Below are 21,206 nucleotides of genomic sequence, written 5' to 3' on the forward strand. Positions count from 1 at the left end.
CAACGAAGGTTTACCAGGCTTGGATGGCAGGTCTGTCATATAAGGAGAGATTAAGCAGGTAAGAATTATATTCATTTGAATTTAGAAGAGAGAGAGGGGATCTCTTAGAATCTTACAAAATTCTAACAGGGTTAGACAAGGTAGACTCAAAGAATGTTCCAAATGCTGGGGCAGTCCAGAACTAGGGATCATAAATTGAGGATAAAGAGTAAACCTTTTTGAACTGAGGTGAGGAGAAATCTCTTCTCCCAGAGGGTGGTGAATCTGTGAAAGTCACCATCACAGAATGTAGTTGAGGTCAAAGCATTGTCTGATTTCAATATAGCTCTTGGGCTTAAAGGGATCAAAGGATATGGGAGAAAGCGGGGGAATCAGGATATTTAATTTGATAATCAGCCATGATCAAGATGAATGGCAGAGCAGGCTCGAAGGGCCAAATGGCCAATCCTGATTTTTTTTTTGTTTCTTCACCTCCATCTTAAATGTGAGATCCCTTATTGTTAAACTGTGTCCCTAGTTTTAGCCTTCTCCACAAGGGGAAAACATTCACTCATTATCCACCCTGTTAAGTGTTAAGCATTTCAATAAACTCACCTCTCATTCTTATACATTCCACTGGATATATGCCTAGTCTGTCCACCTTTCCTCACAAGATAACTCTGGAATCAGTCAAGTAAATCTTATCTGAAAGATTTCTAATATGTTAATATCCTTCCATAAGTAGGGAGACCAACACTGTGCACTGTACTCCATATGGGATCCCACGAGACCCCAGTAAAACAGCAAAATGTCCTTACTTTATATTCCATTCCCCAACAATAAACAACACTCCATTTCCCTCCTTAATGACTTGAAACCGGGTACCTGCTTTTTCAGATTTGTATACCTGGACACCCAAATCCCTCTGTACTGCAGAATTCTGCAACTTCTTTCTATTTAAATAGTATGTTGCTTTTTTATTATTTCTGCCAAAGGGGACAACCTCACATTTTCCCACATTATGTTCCATCTTTGCCCACTTGTTGATTTTCAGTGGTTGAGAGGAAATATGTTGATGTCAATTGACTGTTATTTTAACTGTTTTCTGATTTAGATTCATTTCATTTACTTTTCACCCCTATTTTGTGGTTCTAAACTATGGTTCTATCTGGGAAAGAAGTAAGATTTTTACTGTGGGAGCAAGATACTTGCAGAGTGCATGGCAAAACCTTACTAATTCAATGACTTATTTATTAAGTGAAATTTTTATTGGTAATATTGATGATGTTACAAGAGCAATAGAGACCTTGTTCTTTAACTCGATCACCTGTAGATGACTTTGAGTTTAGAACAGAACAGTTTATACCAGTAAGTATTTTTTTCTATGCGTTTTTAAAATTTTGATACGAGTGAAAGTTTTCAAAAATCGATATTTTTCAAGGGATTTTTGCTGATGAAAGAAAATCGTCTCAATAGAGCTAAAACCAAATGACTAAATATTGAAGTATTGACTAAATCTATCAATTGTTCTAGATCTCTTAACTAAATTGCGTGTGTAACGAATGAATGGTTATTGCTCTTTAAGGTTAGTTGATAACGGTACATTTTATAAAGTTATGAGTAGGACAACTGTATAATTGCATTTTTCAGTTTTGTATTTGCTTTTGTTGACGGTGCATTTGATGTATCAATATGCAAATAGAAATACCCAAATCAATCAGGTTAATCATAATGAGGGCATCAGTTTGAACAAAAGTGTTTTGAAGAGTGCAAACATATTTCAACACCAGAATTTTAGATCTGAAAGAAAGGTTCACCAATTGTTAATCTATGGAATTTTGGTGACCATAAATATTGTTTCATTCATTTGTTGTTCTCTCTCTTCCTGATAAAAAAGTTGTCAATTTCTGTCAGCCTGCAGTCAAAACTGTTGTCATTGTAGAGAAATCAGCATGTGCAGCTGTCAGTTTGCCATTGTTTCTGTTGTGGAATTGAATTACAGCACAAGAAAGACCATACAGCCCATTCAAACTATGCTGGCCCTCAGCAGAGCAATCCAAGTCCCCATCTCCACATCCCCATAGCCCTTCACATTTATTTCACTCAGGTTTCCATCATTTTTAGGTTTCAAGTTGATTTTTATCTTGATTGGCATTGTTCTGTGTGTGAGCTAGCCTCTGCTATTTTAATATCATCCGAAGTGTTGAATGTAGCCTTGTGAATTGCACAAAAGCAGTTGTACAGACTTTCCAGCCACTATTTAAAAAGCATATTTTTTGTTATTCTATGGATCCAGCAATGCAACATTAACTAAAGTAGCACAAGTCAAGTTTGAGGTTTTCTGGAGGCATTTCGTCAAATGTCAACAAGAATAAAAAGAATAAAGTAGGTGGCATGGTAGCACAGTGATGGATGGCACAGTAGCACAGTGGTTAGCACTGCAGTTTCACAGCGCTCCGCACCAGGTTCAATTCCTGGCTTGAATCACTGTCTGTGTGGAGTTTGCACATTCTCCCTGTGTCTGCGTGGGTTTCCTCCAGGTGCTTCGGTTTCCTCCCACGTTCTAAAAGATGTGCTGTTTAGGTGCATTGACCCGACAGGTGCTGGACTGTGGTGACTAGGGGAATTTCACAGTAACTTCATTGCAGTATTAATGTAAGGCTTACTTGTGAGTAATAAACAAAATAAAAACGGACAGACCTCATTTCAATGAACAGACCTCATTTCTAATGCATTTTTATCTTCCAGTACCAATCTGTGTGAACAAGGAAATTTAAAGTTCAAAAAAAGGAAATTAAAAAGGGAATTAAATCTGTGACTAAGATTTAATAAAAATGACTGAATTATGAAAAATATATGTAGGTCCAAGGTCCAAATTATCTTAGTGAGATTGGGGGGGGCAGCACCTTTTGAAAAACTTGAAAATTCGTAACTCGAACATTAATAACATTTATTGTGACCCCTTATACATGGTGATTTTCTTAAATATATAATTATATTTAGTCTAGCATGAATGTTCCTTTTTACAAATCAGTGCTGGAATGCTAGTTCTCCTAGTTTAATTTGTGGCTCCTAGTGCGCTTTAATTTCATTATAGAGTTTAAAAGTTCATTTACATTTGAACTTAAACTAATTTTAATTTTAATATTTATTGTTGGGAGCTGATCTCACTGGCAACTCTAGCACTTATTGGTCATGCCTAATGCTGGAAGGTAATGGTGGGCCTTTTTCTTAAACCTCTGCAGTTTGTGTGATCTTGTTACTCTTTGTAGTGGTTTAATGCAACTATGTAACTTGCTAGGCTACTTTGGAGGATCGTTCAGACTCAAGCATGTTTAATGTGTGACTGCAGTTATATTTGGACGTCGCTTAAGAGAGGTACTGCCCTAGGCCAAACCATTTTCAGCTGCTTCATCAATGTCCTTTTCCATCTTAAGCTCAGAAGTGGAGATGTTTATTAATTATTGCAAAATCTGCAGCACCATTTGTGACTCCTAAGATACTGAAGCAGTCCATGTCCAAATGCAGCAATTATCCAGCCTTGCGCTGACAAGTGGAAGTAACTTTAGTGACACACAAGCGCAAGGCAATGACCATCTCCAACATGAGTGAATCTAATCATTGTCCCTTGACAGTCAATGACATTGGCATCACTGAATCCCCCTGAGGGTTACCATTGACCAGAAACTTAACTGGACTAGTCATATAAATATCTTGGCTACAAGAACAAGTCAAAGGATAGGAATCTTGTGGTGAGTATTTCATGTCCTAATTCCCCAAAATCTGTCCGCAATCTAAAAGGCACAAGTCAGGAGTGTGATGGGATACTTACCACTTGCCCGGATGATTGCAGTTCCAACAACAATCAAGAAGCTTGACACCATTCCAGGACAAAACAGCCTGCTTGATTGATACCTCATCCACAAACATTCACTTCCTCCTCCACCGATGCACAGTGGGAGCAATGTGTACCAGCTACAAGATGCACTGCAGAAACTCACCAAGACTCCTTAGATGACACCTTCCATGTTCATGACCGCTACCATCTGAAAGGACATGGGCAAGTAGCAGCTAAATCACCAGGTCCTAATCTTTGAACTCCATCCCTAACAACTTTGTGGGTCTACCTGTAGCACACATGGACTGCAATGGTTCAAGATCGATCACAGCACCACCTCCTGTGTAACAGGGGATGGACAATAAATGCTGACCTAACCAGCGAAGCCCGCATCCTTTGAATCAGTGAAAGAAAATTCCTAAAGAATGTTCGCGAACTGTCTAGACTTCTGCTACAAACAGCTTCTCGGTCACTTCTGCTGATGTCAGCCTTTCATCACCAAATTTTTAAACAGATTCCTCAAACTGCCATGATGGAATCTGAACTCTAATCCTCTGGGTTACTGTCCAGTATTAGAAGCACTGCTGTACCATATAGAGCTTTCCTGGCTAATCCTTGTCCACTTTTGAATTGATTATAACATTTGGCACCCTCCTGTCTTTTGACGTGTATGCTATGTCACATTCTTTTGAAAAAAGTGTTTAATGCTATTGCTGTTATATTTCCCCAATCATTTTCACTTTTCTGAAATGCTTCTGATCCTCCTGACTGTTCCATCTTCAGTATTATTTTAGTACTGTGTGGGCATTTTAATATTCAACTCCACTGTAAATGGATCAGTGACCAAACAAATTTCAGACTAGTAGATACTTAATGTTGTGACGGGGTGTCGATTCAAAACACTTTATTAAGCAACAAAAGTTACAGTAAGGCAGTCAGTATCCTAGTTCAGGTGGCTTTTGAGGCTCTTCAATCTTGGACATGGAACAAGCAACAACTCCAACATAAACTTGCGTATAACTAAAACCCACAAGACCCACTTCATTACTTTTCCTTTTGTGCTAACTCTTGTTGATACATAAAAAGGAAACTGGCAATGAAAGACAGAGGGAAAAAAAATTTCAATAGGATTCAAAGAACAAAAACGCAACATTTTGCATTGAAAAGGGAACCGAAGGCAAGGACAAGCAACTTCCTATGCACTACAAAAAGGTTTGGCAAAAAAATGAGTAAGAAGAAACAAAGTTTAAACTAACTAACCATTAAATAAAGGGGGTAGCCTTCCAAGCTGAGGAGTCTTGTGCACGTGGCGAAGTGAAATGAGCTGTGAAAATGGAGTCTCTGGACAGGAAAAAAATTCCGAGATCTTAAAGAAGCTAGTACTTGGAAAAAGGAAAAATTCCAGGCAAAAAGAAAATTGTTGAATTGTTAGTTAGGACGATCTCTTGCATTGTGTAAGAGGGGGAAACTGAAGAAAGTATCAAACCCAGGAGTCAGACAAATAATGGCGGGATAAGATAGCGCTGTAGATGTATTTGATGAAGATTGTGAGCCTTGGAACTTGTACAAAGATTCCAATATTTTCTCCAAGCAAATCAAGTACCAGATTGCCGAAAGGTTATAACATTTCTCATTTTGGTAGAACATAAAACTTTTAAGTTACTACAGAGTCTAGGCCATTCAGCACAGCCAGGAGTTAAAACCTATGACAAACTGACTAAAGTCTTAGCAGGGCATTTCTCACTGAAACTGCTCATTATTGCAGAAAGATTAGGTTTTACCACCAAAGCCAAGAGGAGGGTGATAGCATTTCACTGTTCATGGCCACCTTTAGAAAGCTTGCTAAAACACTGCAAATTTGGTATGGCGCTTGATGATACTCTTTGTGGAAGGTTGGTATGTAGACTCTGGAATGAAGCTATTCAGAGAAAGCTGTTACTGAAAGAACACTGACTCTTAAATGAGAAGTAGACACTGTAGTGTCAGTGGAGCTGCCTGCAAAAAAGGCTTCACAGATAGGGAAAAGATCCACAAAATAGAGACTACCAAAAATAAATCTTCAAAACCACAAGATGTCACCAATGTGCTCAAGTTGGACACTCAGTGGGGAAGTGCTGGAGTAAGGAAATTATGTGCAAAAGTTGTGGCAAAAATGACCATATTGCTAAAGCATGCTGGACATGGTAAACTTCCTCTACACCAAAAATGTATAAGAATAAGAACAAGAACACAGTGGAGTCTGCAGAAAGAATCTAAAAGATGCCAGGCGAAGATGAAGACACCTTAGAAAAAAATCTGCAGACAAATCCAAGAGCTGAAACTAGGCGTCTTATCGGTACATGGCGATTTGCAATGTTTTTGGGTATGCCCAAAACTTGATGTCAGATGAGTCAAAATGAAAGTGGACTTAGATCATGGTCAATGTTTTACAAAATCTTGATTTGATTTGATTTGTTATTGTCATGTACATAGTGAAAAGTATTGTTTCTTGCCACTATACAGACAAAACATTTCGTGCATTGTGAAGGAAAGGAGAGAATGGAGAATACAATAAGTAGTGTTACAGTCATAGCTAGGATGTAGTGAAAGATCAACTTAATGCGAGATAGGTCCATTGAAATGTCTGATGGCAGCAGGGAAGAAGCTGTTCTTGAGTCAGTTGGTATGTGAACTCTGACTTTTGTATCTTTACTGATGGAACAAGGTGGAAGAGAGAATGTCTGGGGTACATGGGGCCCTTAATTATGCTGGCTGCGTTGCTGAGGCAGCGGGAAGTATAGACAGTGTCAATGGATGGGAGGCTGGTTTGTGTGATGGACTGGGCTTCATTCACAAACTTTTGTAGTTTCTTGCGGTCTTGGACAGAGCAGGAGCCTTACCAAGCTGAGATACAACCAGAAAGAATGCTTTCTATAGTGCATCTGTAGAATTGGTGAGAGTTGTAGCAAACACGACAAATTTCCTTAGTCTCCCTAGAAAGTAGAGTAATTAGTGGACTTTCTTAACTATAGTGTCGGCATGGGTGGGGGGATCAGGACAGGTTGTCAGTGATCTGGACACCTAAAAGTTTGAAACCTTGAAGCTTTTGACCCCTTCTACTTTGCCCTGTTGTTGTAGAAGGGACACGCCATCTACTACACTTCCTGAAGTTGATGACTATCTCCATTTTGTTGACATGAGGGAGAGATTATTGTCATTGCACCAGCTCACCATATTCTCTATCTCTTTACTGTGTCTTGGTCTGACCCACAACAGCGGTGTCATCAGCAAACTTGAAAATCGAGTTGGAGGCGAATTTGGCCATACAGTCAAAGTTGTTTGCACATTGTGCTGTTACCTGGAATCCAATCCATGACTGGATGCTTTTAATCATAAGTAGCGTAGCCATCAAGTCTTTGACAGTTCTTTGCTTGATTGATCGAAAACTGTTGCAACTACTGTACTTCCTTGCATCTTCCTTGACATTGAATAGTTATTCATTTAAAAGGTGCAATTTGTGTTTCTTTTAATGGAGTTGCTATAGATGGTGCAAGTTCCAACACCTCTGCAAAGAAGTTTGCTAACCTCTTAGCTTTCTTGTTGACCATTTTAAACTGATGATGCTTTGTCATTGGCTTCTCAACCAAAGGAAGCAGTCTTTCCATATTCACCCAAATAAATGCCATCATGATTTATAAAATCTTTTCCCTTCGTGAAAAAAACTACACTATTGCATTTATCACCATGTAACTCTGGTTTCTCATGCGTGTTATCAGCCTCGTGAAACTTAACTGTTCTCTACCTAAGGTTTTAATGTTGTTGTTCATCCATCGTCATCGATGAGGACCTTACACCGTTAGTCATTTTAAGGCTGGTTGCGGTGCGTCCGAAGATGACTGATCAGGCCAATTCGGGGATGGAATGTCCTGGCACATGTTGGACAGACTTCTGTAGGCATTATAGTTGCACTGGTGGTTCTGGACTTGCACAGCTTGCGCTTAAGTTGTGCTTCAGCAATGTGCCTTGTTTCGTGAGCTTGACAGCCCTTGTGGATGAGGCAGCATTAGGTAGGGCGGTTTTGTGCCAGTGTTTCCCAGGTGATCATGTCTATGTCCAGCAACTTCTGGGAGGCCTTGAGTGTGTCCTTGTAATGTTTCTTCTGCCCTCCATGCGAGTGTTTCCAGCAGAGAGTTCTCTAAAAAGGAGCTGCTTGGGTATGTGCTCGTCTGGCATACGGATGACATGGCTTGCCCACCGGGTCTGCACAGTCATGAGCACTGTGTGGTCCGATGGTAGACTTGCTCTAGAGAGAACTTCAGTGTCTGGTACTTTGTCTTGCCATCGGATGTGTAATATTCTGTGAAGACAAGTCATGTGGAAACAATTGAGCTGTCTTGCATGCCTTCGATACACAGCCCATGTTTCACAGGCGTACAGGAGGGTAGCGAGTACCACGGCGCTGTAGACCTTCAGTTTTGTTGCTGGGCTGATTCCTCGATGTTCCCATACAGTGGAGCACAGTCTGCCAAAAGCAGAACTTGCCTTTGCTATTCTGCAGTTAACTTCTGGATCAATAGTCGCTGCGTGGGAGAATGTGCTGCCAAGATAAGTGAACTAGTCCACTGCCTGTAGTTTCTGCCCTTTGATTGTGATTATGGGTTTTGTGTATGGTGCATGAGGAGCAGGCTGGCACATGACTTTGGTCTTTTTAATGTTGATGGCGAGTCCAAAGTTGTCACAAGCCGTGGAAAATTTGTCCATACTGACTTGCATCTCTGGCTCTGAGGCAGCATACAGGGTGCAGTCATTGGCAAAGAGGAAGTCTCTCAGAACAGTCTACTTCACTTTGGTAATAGCTTGAAGTCTCCTCAGGTTGAAAAGCTTCCCATCCACACTGTACTTGAGGCTAATTCCATCAACACTGTCCTGGAAGGCACCATTCAGCATGGTAGTAAACATCATGCTGAACAGTGTGGGTGCGAGCACACAGCCTTGTTTGACGCCGTTGGTGACTGGGAATGCCTCAGAGGATTCTCTGCCATCCAGTACTTTGGCCATCATGCTGTCATGGAACTGGGGTACCATCTGAATAAATTTGGGAGAGCAGCCGAACTTTGACGTGATCCTCCACAGGCCTTGTCAGCTTACAGTATCAAAGGCTTTCGCGAGGTCAACAAAGATTGTGTGGAGCTCGCGATTCTGCTCCTGATGCTTCTCATGAAGCTGGCGCGCAGCAAAAATCATGTCAATAGTCCCGCAACCTTTGCGGAAGCTGCACTGTGACTCTGGAAGCAGGCCTAGCTCCAGCTGAGTGACCAGACGATTTAGCAGGACTCTTGCGAGGGTTTTTCCTGTGATGGAGAGCAGCGAGATTCCATGGTTGTTGCGTATTTGCCGATTGCCCTTCCTTTTGTAGAGGTGTACGATGGAAGCATCTTTCAGTTCCTGAGCAATGGACCCTTGCTTCCAAAAGGGTTGGAACAACTCGGTGAGCTTCTCGATAAGTACAAGACCAGCAGCTTTGTAGATCTCTGCGGGTATGGCATCTGCCCATGTGATAATGTACATTGTCTATCAAGATAAGTGTTAATATGTCCAAAGTAAAGAGAGAAAGTGCTTGAAATACTCAGCAAGTCAAGCAGCATTCGTGGAGAAAGAAAGTGTTACTGTTTGAGGCCGATGACCTGCCTTCAAAACTATGAAAAGTGGTAGGTTTTAAAGATTAAATGAAGGAGGGTGAACATAGATCAAAAGGAAGGATGTTGTGGGAATCAATTTTTTGCATGAGGACTGGTGTGGTCTCTTTCACGGAATCAACCCTGAGTGTGTGACCATGTCTTCCAGCTGCTCTGCCATTGGCAGCTTCCTCATCTTCATCCATTTGGAAATTGTCAGAATGGATGGGTCTCCTTCTTGTTATTTTGTGATCTTGCTCTTCCTCAAAAGTTTGACCTAGCCCATGGTATTGTCATCGATTCCTAGACTCCCCTGTGGCTCAATTTTGTGCTGCTTGCTGAAAACCACTTCTATCCTTGTTACCCTCGCTAGGACATAATGCAGTACTCCACCTGAGCGATTAAGGCAACTGAAGTGCATTTTTAAAATGCTGTTGGCCAGCTTGATTGTAATGCTTGTGAAGATGTGGCTGTTGTTGTCATTGTGTTCTGCTTCCTTGATCATTATTATGTTTTAAGCGGTAACCTTTAGTCTCTTAAAGCCAATCAGAGATTTGTGTCGGTGCTGAAATAGCTGAGGGAGTTGGGATTTCCTTTGTATGAAAGAGATGAGTCAGCTGCCAAGCAGCTGTGCCCACACTTGAAGGAAGACCTTGGGGTTACAAACCAACCACACATTGAGTGGAAGGACTTTCAGTGGATGGAAGGTATCTAATTTACCTTTGGGTGCCTTTATGCGGACATGGACGTAATCAATAACATTCTGCACCTGAGGGAACCTGCTAACTGGTTAAAAGCCATAACTGTCTGTATCTGAGATGCCAAATCTACAGGGAAATTAACGTGATTCCCCCACATGAGCAAACAAGATATCAGTTACTGCCTTAATGCAGCACGTGGCACAGTGGTTAGCACTGTTGCCTCACAGCACCAGTGACCAGCTTGGGTCACTGTCTTTGTGGAGTTTGCACCTTCTGCTTGTGTCTGCATGGGTTTCCTCTGGGTGCTCCAGTTTCCTCCCAGAGCCCAAAGATGTGCGGGTTAAGTTGATTGCCCATGCTAAAATGCCTTAGTGTCAGGGGACTAGCTAGGGTAAATGCATGGGGTTATGAGGCTAGGACCTGTGTGGGATTGTGGTGGAGGCAGACTCGATGGGCCAAATGGCCGCCTCCTACACTGCAGGTTTCTATATGATTCTTCGTGTTGTTGACTGCAATATACCAGCCGATCTCCTGATGATCCCTGGAAAGATCCTGAGGCAGAGAAGTTGAGGACAATGATTTGCAGCAATTGACAAAGCAGAAGGGTCGATGGACCGTGTCTCCACTTGTTGCCGTACCATGCAATGTATTTGTCACCACCTTAACCTCTGCTGCCTTCGACACTAGTTCTTTGGCATTGAGTAGAATGCCCTATGTCTGAACAGCTTTTCCAAAGGGTGGTATCTGGGCCCTCTTCTCCTCCTACCTGGTGCATGTGGTGCTGCCTCTTCTGACTTTGTGCCCTCTACTCTGGCCTCCGCTGCTCATGTTGATTGGCTTTTTTGTGCCAATGTGCAAGGATGCCCTGTCCTCCTCATATCATCCTTTGCACAAAGGGCAATGTGTTTTCACAAGTGCAAAATTTTTCCTGGCACCTGAATTTAGGAGTGGCAGAAAAAATTGTTATGCGAATCCTACATCCTTGTGATAAAGCAAAATAGTTTTTGCCAATTCTGGGGCAGTTGAGACAAAAGGGAATTCCACAGCTGTACTTGTACCACTCCAAAGGGGTACCGACTCGAAGAAGTGAACAAGGTTCAGACCTGCTTCTACCAGGTCCACTCTGCACATGCCAAATTTCAAACACCCGCAAAACCAAAATCCGATTTGAGTGGAGGCAGCAGTCCCCATGAAACACGCATACACTAACCCTGACTGGGGCCCATTCCTGCCCCAATTCTGGCCACATCTGCTGTTTTTCGTTGATGAACAGGCTCTCCACTGTGCCAAAACTTCAGGCCTGGATGTCCAGTGAGGGTCTGAGTAGTAGAACAATGAACAGTTGTTTTCCAAAAGCGGATACAGGACCAAAACGTGCAAAGAAAGGTAAATAGAATGGGGAAGAGTTTATGCTCTGAAGTTGTTGAATTTGCTTTTGCGTCCAGAAGGATGCCGAGTGCGTAATTGAAAGATACTGATGTTGTTCTTTGAGCTTGCATTGAGGTTCACTGGAATGCCGCAGTAGATTGATGACAGAGCGGTCAACAAAATGGAGAATTAAAATGCCAAGTCGTCAGAAGCTTGCGACTGATCAGCGATGTTTCATGAAGCATCTATTCCTAGTCTCCCCAGTGTAGAACAGAGCACACTGTGAGCAACAAATTCTGTAAATGGATGGAAAGAAGTCAATATAAATTGCTGTTTCACCTGGACAGATTGTTTGGGAGAGAGAGGTTAATGGATTTGTAATGGAGACCGAGGGCACTTCCCAGTTCAGGTTTTTAAAAAAAATCTGAATCAGCCACAGCTGCTTGGCGCTAAGTGTGGAGTGTTGATCCCTGGACAGGATGGCCGATGGCTATAGCTGACATGATGTGGAGATGCCAGCATTGGACTGGGTTAAAGCAGAAAGAAATCTCACTAAGCTAGTGTGAGATTTCTTTCTGTTACAGCTGACAGCCATGGCAAGTATGGCAGCGCGGTTCCTCACAGGATTTATTGTGCAAGCACCTTGATCCATGAGGCATGTTTTGTCCCAGTGTGCCAAGCTCTCATGCTAACTGGAAATCCTGTCAACACGGGGCCCATTAATTAGCCTTTGGCTGTCTGCTGCTTGCAGGCGGATGACTGTTCTCGCCCCAAACCAGCTTCTTTAAGAACGACTTGGAATTGAGATTGTGGCATCAAACTTGCATGACAGCACGACATTACGGGACTTGTTACCTCTGATCCCAACTTCGTGGCCTACTGAAAATCCCTAAATACCCAGCCTATTTTTCTGAGCTAATGTAGTCCATGACAGCAGGAGTAATCCTGTCTGCTAATTGTATCCCATTATTTGACATTTTCCACCTTCAAAAATAAATTATCCATTTTGATCCTGTTGCTTTTGCCCCTTTGCTCTATACTTTGGGAAATGCCACTCATGAAATTTAGATTTTGTCCCCGGCTATGAGTGCTGAGTGTTTAGTGTTTGATTTCAAAGACTGATGTAACTGCTTTGAATTCTATTGTCTCGTGACAGTGGTTGTTTATTGCTTTGCTGAGAGTTGATGACAATTTAACATGCCTTTTGACATTCATTAAAAGACATTGATTTCAAAGGTTATGATAAATTGTGTATATTTATTTTGAAGTAACAAATATCTGTAAGGCCAAGTGTACCACAAACAGTTAAGCCATGATATCTGTAAGTCTGGTGTAAATGTTAATTAAGGAAGTTAATTGAGTGGAAGTGTGTGTGTGTGTGCACAAGGAAGGGTAAACTGCATTTTCCAACAAATGACTAAAGCTGGACATTGGCAAAGAAGTGGGAGCAAATTGCCTTCTTATTTTAACGGAATATGCATTTTGTAGAACTTAAGCATTGGTTAATTTGAGACTTTCCTTTTTGTGTTCATTTTTGTTGACTTAATATTTGATCTTTGCCATAATCATTCCAAATATTTGTTGCTATCATTTTTGAGTATCTTTAAAATTTCTGTAATTACAGCTCATAATTATTTACTTTGTTTTATAGTACTTGGAAAATATTTTCAGTCTACTCTTCCATTTGCTGCAAGAAGTCACAGAATGTGATACGAAGATGCATGTATTGCATGTCATTTCCTGTGTCATCGAACGAGTTGGAATGCAGGTACTATTTTGCAAATCGGTATTTTGCAAAATCTGCTTTTTAAGTCTTTTAGTACCAGTTATTCAGTACACATTAGATTACAATTATTTCAATGGAAAACATCATCAAACACATGCCCCTTCTTCAAGTATGGTTTTTTTCCTATTGTTTGTGCTCTAATCTTCCTTCCTTGATGATGAATGAGCATTTTGAATATTATTCGATAATAAATCTTCATATCGGGACAGTGAAGTATTGTGGTTTGTAAGGAAAGAAGACAGCTGATTTTGTCCTCGCCCCATGTGCACTTCTGCACTCGGTCATTATTTTAGACGCAGGATTAGCTATCCTAACTTTGTAAATTTGGAACAGAAAGATATTAAAGGCTTACATGACAGAAAATCAATTGTCTTATGGGTAAAGAAAGCTTATTGTGGCTTTTTCTATAAAACACAGGATCAACAGCATTAGATTTAAGGCATGGTTCTTAAGGAGAGGCTCCTTAAAAATGCGACTTTAAAATTGGAATAACACTCATGCATCTAGAAAAACCTCAATTTTGCAATGGACCAGTACTCTTTAAAGAGATCTTTTTCGGTGCTCAGCAGAAATATATTCCAATTGTAAAGAAGGAATGTAGGAGAAGGGATAATCAGCCGTGGTTATCAAAAGAAATAAAGGAGAGTATTAAATTAAAAGCTGATACTTTTAGAGTAGCTAAAAGCAGTGGGCGAGTAGAAGATTGGGAGAGGTTTAAAAATCAACAAAGATTGACTAAGAAGTTGATAAAGAAAGGAAGGATAGACTATGAAGCTAAACTAGCACTAAATATAAAAAAGGACAGTAAGAGTTTTTACAAATATATAAAGAGGAGGAGGCTGGCTAGAGTGAATGTTGGACCCTTAGAGGATAAGCGGGGGGATTTAGTGGTGGGAGATGAGGAAATGGCTGAGGCCTTAAATAAGTTTTTGCCTCGGTCTTCACGGAGGAGGACGCGAATAGTTTGCCAGATATTAAAGATAGAAGGATCGTAGGAGTTGAGGGCCTGAATGCGATTACTGTCACTAGAGAGGTAGTGCTTGATCGACTAGCGGGACTGATGGTGGACAAGTCCCCAGGACCGGATGGAATGCATCCCAGGATTCTGAAGGAAATGGCAGAGGTGATAGTGGATGCCTTAGTGATTATTTACCAAACTTCGCTGGATTCCGGGGAAGTGCCGGAAGATTAGAAAACGGCTAATGTTACACCGCTGTTTAAAAAAGGTAGCAGGCAAAAGGCAGGGAATTATAGGCCGGTTAATTTAACGTCTGTTGTTGGAAAAATGCTTGAATCCATCATCAAAGAAGAAATAGCAAGGCACTGAGAGAAGAATTGTTTGATAGAGCAGACGCAGCACGGATTCATTAAGGGGAAGTCGTGTTTGACAAATTTGAGACCCCCTACCTCCCACGTTTCCCCCCCCCCCCCGTCCACTCCCACGTCCCCCCCACCTCCCACGTTCTCTCCCCCCACCTCCCACGTTCCCAGTTGTCATAACTTATCCTCTGATTTCAGTTTTTCTGTCGTTTGGCCATTCACACCTTTTATTCTCTCTATGGACTGCCATTAGCAGCCTTTCCCCTTGTTTTTGTGGCTGTGACACATCTTTCATTCCCTCACCCTGCAGTATAAATATCTCCCACTTTCTATGCCTTTTAGCTTTGACAAAGTGTCATCTGGACTCAACGTCAGATGTTGCCAGACCTGCTGAGAATTTCCAGCCTTTTCTCGTTTGGTTTCAGATTCCAGCATCTGCAGTAATTTGCTTTTATTCACCTCATACATCAGTTCCGCTATCCCCAGAATCAGCCTGGTAAACCTTTGCTGCACCCCGTCGAGAGCAAGAGCACCCTTCCTCAGAAAAGGAAACCAAAACTGCACACAGTATTGTAGGTGTGGCCTCACCAAGGCCCTATATAATTGCAGCAACACATCCCTGCTCCTGTACTGAACCTCTCGCAATGAAGGCCAACATGCTGCTTGCCTTCTTTACCGCCTACTGCACCTGCATGCTTACCTTCAGTGACTGGTGCATAAGGACACCCAGGTCCTGCTGCACACTCCCCTCTCCCAATTTATAGCCATTCAGGTAGTAAACTGCCTTCTTGTTTTTGCTTTCAAAGTGAATGACCTCAAATTTATACATCTATAGAATAAAGTGACACAGAGGACTTCTGAAGAGCAGTGTATCAATAATGACTCTTGCATGCCATCCTCATGTAAATTATCTCTATTTTGTTGGAAAAAGCTGCTTGTTATTAGCAATTTGCTGGTTGGACAAAAAAGTATGAAGTGTCTGAAAAAGGTTAGTCTTCAAAAGTACAGAAAAATGAACCCCCAAGATACAGCATTGCTTCAAATTAGCAAAAAAAAAGTTTTTCTTCACACAGTAATTACACATGGAATAGATTTCTGGATGGTGATGGACGAAAAAACCTAGAATTGCTTTATTAAAAACCAATCAGTTTTCTGGTGAGACAATTTGTTGTGCTTCTCTATGAATAAACTAAAATGGTTTGAATGCTTCCTTGTCTGTAATTATCTTTTTGAGTACAAAATTTCCAACAATTGCATTTGATAAACAGTCGTTCACAGTTTCTTGCTCACTTTGAATGTCTTTTATCCCAGTTGTCTCTTCTATTAAAGTATAGAAATATAGATTATGTAGGGTGGCATGGTAGCACAGTGGTTAGCACTGCTGCCTCATAGTACCAGTGTCCCAGGTTCAATTCTAGCCTTGGATGATTGTCTGTAGTTTGCATGTTCTCCCTGTGTCTACGTAGGCTTCCTCTGAGTGCTCTCACAATCCAACGATGTGCAGGTTTGGTGGATTCGCCAAGTTAAATTGCCCCTTAGTGTCCCAAGATGCAATTTAGGGGATTAGTGGGGTGTATATATGGGGTAATGGGGATAGGGCTTGGAGAAGGTTCTCTGCAAGAGAGCTGGTGCAGACTGGATGGGCTGAATTACCCCCTTTTACACTGTAGGTATGGTATAACAATCATTAACCTAAATGCTAATTTGAGCAAATTGAATGTAATGGTACCTAAGGAATAAAATGACACTGAAGACTTCTGAGGAGCAATGCATTAGTAATGCCTCTTTTGCTTGCCATTCTCGTGTAAATTAACTCCATTTTGTGGGAAATAGCTAGTAGCTCCTGTGACCTATTTTAAGCCCTCATAATGTTTTCTGCTAAGTTGCAGTTACATAGAGCCTTTAATGTGGGAAAATACCTCAAAAAGTGAAGCAGAATAATCTTGATTTTAAAATTGCAACTTTAAAATTACACTTTCAGTGTAACTTAACTTTTCAAAGTGTACTATAACCATTGTTGTTTCCTGTCATTTTAGAATCATGAAATCACTGCCGTGCATAAGGAAGCTCATCGAATTTGCACCGACTCTCCGACAGAGCATCTTACTCAGGCCCTATCCTTGTAACCCCACGTTTACTCTACCAATGCCCGTAATCTATTCATCTTGAGACAAAGGGGCAATTTAGCATAGCCAATCCACCTAACCTGCACGTTGTTGGAATGGGGTGAAACCGGAGCACCTGGAAGAAACCCACGCTAACATGGAGAATGGGTAAACTCCACACAGTTCGGGGTTGAACCCAGATCCCTGATGCTGAGAGGCAGCAGGGCTAACCACTGTGCCACCATGTTGTCCCTACACATTTGATGAACAATTAATCTACTCTTACATAAATTAACCTTTTTCATTCTTTCTCGAATTTGTTGTTCTAACAGAATTTGTTTCATTTATAGATTCGGCCATATGTTGGCTGTTTGGTGCAATATTTGCCTTTGCTATGGAAGCAATCTGAAGATCACAATATGCTGCGTTGTGCAATTCTCACCACACTCATCCACTTAGTTCAGGTACAACTTTAATAAGCACATTTTCTTTCCACTGGGTTTTGAATTGTAATGAAATCCATTACTTGAACAGTTCTGGGAGCCCAGCTGTGCACAGTATCAGGAGTACCTGACAATGTTGCAGTAAACTATATGGATGGCTGTTACTGTCTAAACTCAAGAGAAAAAGAATGTCACCTTGCTATTGAGTCAGTGGTGAGCCATTGCTGCTCATGAACCTGTGCTCTTGTGTGAGACTTTATTTTCGAAAAAAGGGAGAAAATTGAGATAACATATTCTCAGATTACGAGCAATTTGAAATAGTTCATGACCGGACTTCAGACAAATTTCTGGTGACCAAGGCCAAGAAACATTATATAGTTTAGGCTGTTAGTTATTGTTGCAATATTTTCGATTTGAAAGATACTCATTGGAGAAAGTCTGGTGGTAAATGTTTTCTCTTGCCCTCTTCCTTTGGACATAACTATCTTGAGATTTACAGCTCTGCATGCTTTCAGCAGCACATACCAACAGTCATAATAACTGTATTGATCTTTTGTGATGCGTCAACCAGGGAATTCTTGGTTTAAGTTACTGCGTTCTGCATTGCTTTCATAGTATGCAGCATAAATATCAGTGTGACAGGTACTGCAACACCAAGGATGGCTATCAACCAAAGCAGACAATTGCCTCTGGTAGCTATTAGCTCTCAAAGCTCTGAACCAAATATAAGACAGCTGAAAAGATAGTGAATGTATTTGCTGCTCCACAAAATATTTGGAGTTGAATAGCATAAGGTATCCTGTTGGTGCATTAAAGTTTGTAATAGAAAATCTTTGTTTTATTAGAGGTGAGCTGCCATTTATGTTGACTAATTGAAGGAATTATATTTTCTGTCACCGGATAAATGGAAGTTAATGGACTTTTCTGAAAAGTTGTTACTAAAGGATTGTTTGAATCCAATTATATTTTCTTCCATAACTTCAGTTAAGTGATTCTAACTTATTGTGCCTTTCGTTTCCACATTTATCATTTTCACCAAATAATGGTGCTCCTACATCAGACCTATGATATATCTTTTGTTCCAGGCAAAAGAGTGAAGCATTCTATCAAGAAGTTGTATCATGTGCACCAAGTATCCTAGCCAACATTGCACCCTCACCCAAGATCATCAAAGACAAATTGACCTATAAATAAACCCATTTTTGGTGGTATCTTTTGTGTACAAATTAGCTGCTTTGCATGATAGAAGTACCTTAGACTCAATAAAAGAATTGTTCAGATGTGAAACATTTTGACATGTCCTGATGACATGATGAACTGCCACGTAATTGCAGGTTTTATGTACTATTGCACAGCAGAGGAACAGGTCAATTGATCAACAGGCTATCCCAGTGTTTATGGGCCACAGGATCACCCTTCAACGAACTTCAAACATATCCGTCCATTCATTTCTCCCTTGTGTGTCTATCGATCCTCCCCTTAATTGCAACTGTGCTACTCAGCTTAACTATTGCTTGAAGTAATAAGTTTCACATTCTAACTACTCTATCTAGGTAAGGTGGTTTTTCCTGAATTTCCCGTTTGATTTATTAGTGACTATGTTAAATTTATCGACACTAGTTCTCATCTCCCCAAAATGGAAACATCATCTTTATTGAACTGTTTCATAATCTTAAAGACCTTAATTGGGTCGCCCTTGAGTCTTTCTTCTAGAAGATAAAGCGTATTCAAATTTTCTTGACGTACGTAACCTCTAAGTTTTGAAATTCCAGTTAGTCTTTTTGCATCTTCTGAAGTGCCTCTATATCCAGCTAATTTACTTAGAACCTAAACTATTCATGGTATCGTAAATATGATCAAATTAAAGACTTATACATTTTTAACATACATCTTAAGGGGAGATGTAAAGAGGTTAACCACAATGCTAAATAAGCTTTGTTATGACCTTATTAACCTGTGTTGCTGCTTTTTGTGATTTATATAACTGTACCCCAGAGTCCTCTACCCTGGTTTAGACACTAAGGCCAGAAATCTCTGACCTCATCCATGGCTGGGATTCTGCAGTCCCGCTGCCGTGAATGAAGATTTGGTTGAGCACCGAATTCTCCGTTCTTGCTGGCAGTGGTGGTGGAGCATACGGCATCAGAGAATTCCAGCCCAGAGAATGGAGCCTGGGCGTGTATGGGGTGTTAGGGAGGGGTAATACCTTTGGTGGGGGAACATGTTGCGTCCTTTCGGGGCGGCTTGTCCATCTTTTGTCCCCACCTGGCAATCAGCTCTCACCTGTGGCTCCCCGTAGCTGTTTGCATGCGACAGCGGCCACACCCCGGGCAACAGCATCGACAAGCCGGCTAAACCAGGTGAGGGTAGCCGACGAGTCTCAACCCTCGGTGAGATAAGGAGATGTCAATCCCAGCATGTGAAGACAGAGTCCGGCAGATTGAGCAGAAGACACCAATGGAAGGTCCGACAGTCTCTGCAAGCGTCGTGGAACATGAAGAGCAGGACAAGACACAGAAGACGTCCTGGTCATCCATTGCACCTAGTCCCACCTCCAGCTGTCTTGACTCTTGTCTTGCCACTGGATCCAGATGGGAATTGGGAAGAGAGAGTAAGGCTGACGCTGCACAACTCTCCCTCACTTTAGTCCAAATCAAGTGCTAGTTTTGACACCATCATCATCATCATCATCATCATCATCAGTGTCCTGTTCAACCCTTGAAGCCCTGTAGCGATGGGCGAGCGACGAAGTAGCAGGTGTGGATACACTGGCAGCTGTAGTCACAGACCTGCACGCAGGCGGCTCAGGTCTAATGGTCGTTGTCCGCTGACCGAAGCTGCAGTGGAACTCGGCGTCTACCTGGGTGACTGAGCAGTCCTCTTCAGGAACGCACTGCTCACCTCCGTAGAATGAGGAAGGGGCTAGTAAAGGTGCCTTAACATTGCCTGCTTCACTACACCCTGGCCAATTTACTGTAGCTGGCAGGGATCTCATCGTGCAGTCGAACACACAAAATAAAATACAAGGTGACACCACTCACCATTGGCACTTGGAACGTGCACACGCTTTGGGACAACCCTACAGCAGACAGACCAGAGAGAAGAACAGTCTTAGTTGCCAGAGAGCTTGCAAGATACAACATTGACATTGCAGCCCTGAGCAAAACTCGTCTTACCAACGTAGGTCAGTTGACTGAAACTGGAGGTGGATACACTTTTTTTTCTGGAGCGGTTGTGGCAGCGATGAGTGTCGTGATGTTGGAGTTGGATTCACCGTCAGGAGTCACCTTGTTCGGAAACTTGATAGTCTACCCAAGGGTGTGAACAACTGGCTTATGACATAACAGCTTCTGCTACAGAGCAGAAGTCAAGCCACCCTGATCAGTGCCTATGCCCCCACGATGAACAACCCGGATGAGATGAAAAACAAGTTCTACGAAGAGCTAGATGCCCTACTATCAGCAGTGAGCAGTACCGACAAGCTGACCTTGCTTGGCGATTTCAATGCAAGAGTAGGGTGTGACTCTGCAATCTGGCAGGGAGTTATTGGGAGGCATGGAGAGGGCAAGTGTAACAGTAATGGCCTACTCTTACTGAAGACCTGTGCAGCACACGGCCTCCTCATCACCAACACAACCTTCCGTCTGCCTACCCGTAACAAGACCTCCTGGATGCACCCCCGCTCTAAGCATTGGCATCTTATCAACTATGTCATTGTCAGGAGAAAAGACAGGCAGGATGTCAGAGTAACCAAGGCTGTGTGTGTTGCTGACTGCTGGACAGATCACAGGCTCGTTGTCTCCAAAATGAGGCTCCGCATCAGACCCAAGAGGCAACCACAAGGAAGCAAGGTTATGAAAAGAATCAATGCGACCAAGCTAAAGAACCCCAGCAAAGCTTCAGCACTGGCTGAAAACTTAGAAATCAAGCTTGCTGACCTACACCTCGCAGGCAGCGCTGAGGATGACTGGGAACACTTCAGGGATACTATCCATACATCTGCGCTGAAGGT

General features: G+C 41.9%; 1 protein-coding gene across 3 annotated transcripts in view; it reads left to right on the plus strand.

The window, feature by feature from the left end:
• The window catches only part of ipo11 (importin 11), a 593,411-nt gene that overhangs the window by 267,002 nt on the left and 305,203 nt on the right, over nucleotides 1–21,206 (plus strand). For 2 of the 3 annotated variants that reach the window (XM_080186460.1, XM_080186468.1), the window contains exons 18-20: nucleotides 1,307–1,347; nucleotides 13,192–13,308; nucleotides 17,102–17,215. In XM_080186460.1, coding sequence (XP_080042586.1) covers nucleotides 1,307–1,347; nucleotides 13,192–13,308; nucleotides 17,102–17,215 — 272 coding nt within the window. The remainder of the gene's footprint in view (nucleotides 1–1,306; nucleotides 1,348–13,191; nucleotides 13,309–17,101; nucleotides 17,216–21,206) is intronic. The other variant, XM_080186476.1, reaches the window with a different exon arrangement.

This window comes from Carcharhinus amblyrhynchos, chromosome 1, assembly GCF_965287045.1.
Source record: "Carcharhinus amblyrhynchos chromosome 1, sCarAmb.v2.hapA, whole genome shotgun sequence".
NCBI classification, from domain to species: domain Eukaryota; kingdom Metazoa; phylum Chordata; class Chondrichthyes; order Carcharhiniformes; family Carcharhinidae; genus Carcharhinus; species Carcharhinus amblyrhynchos.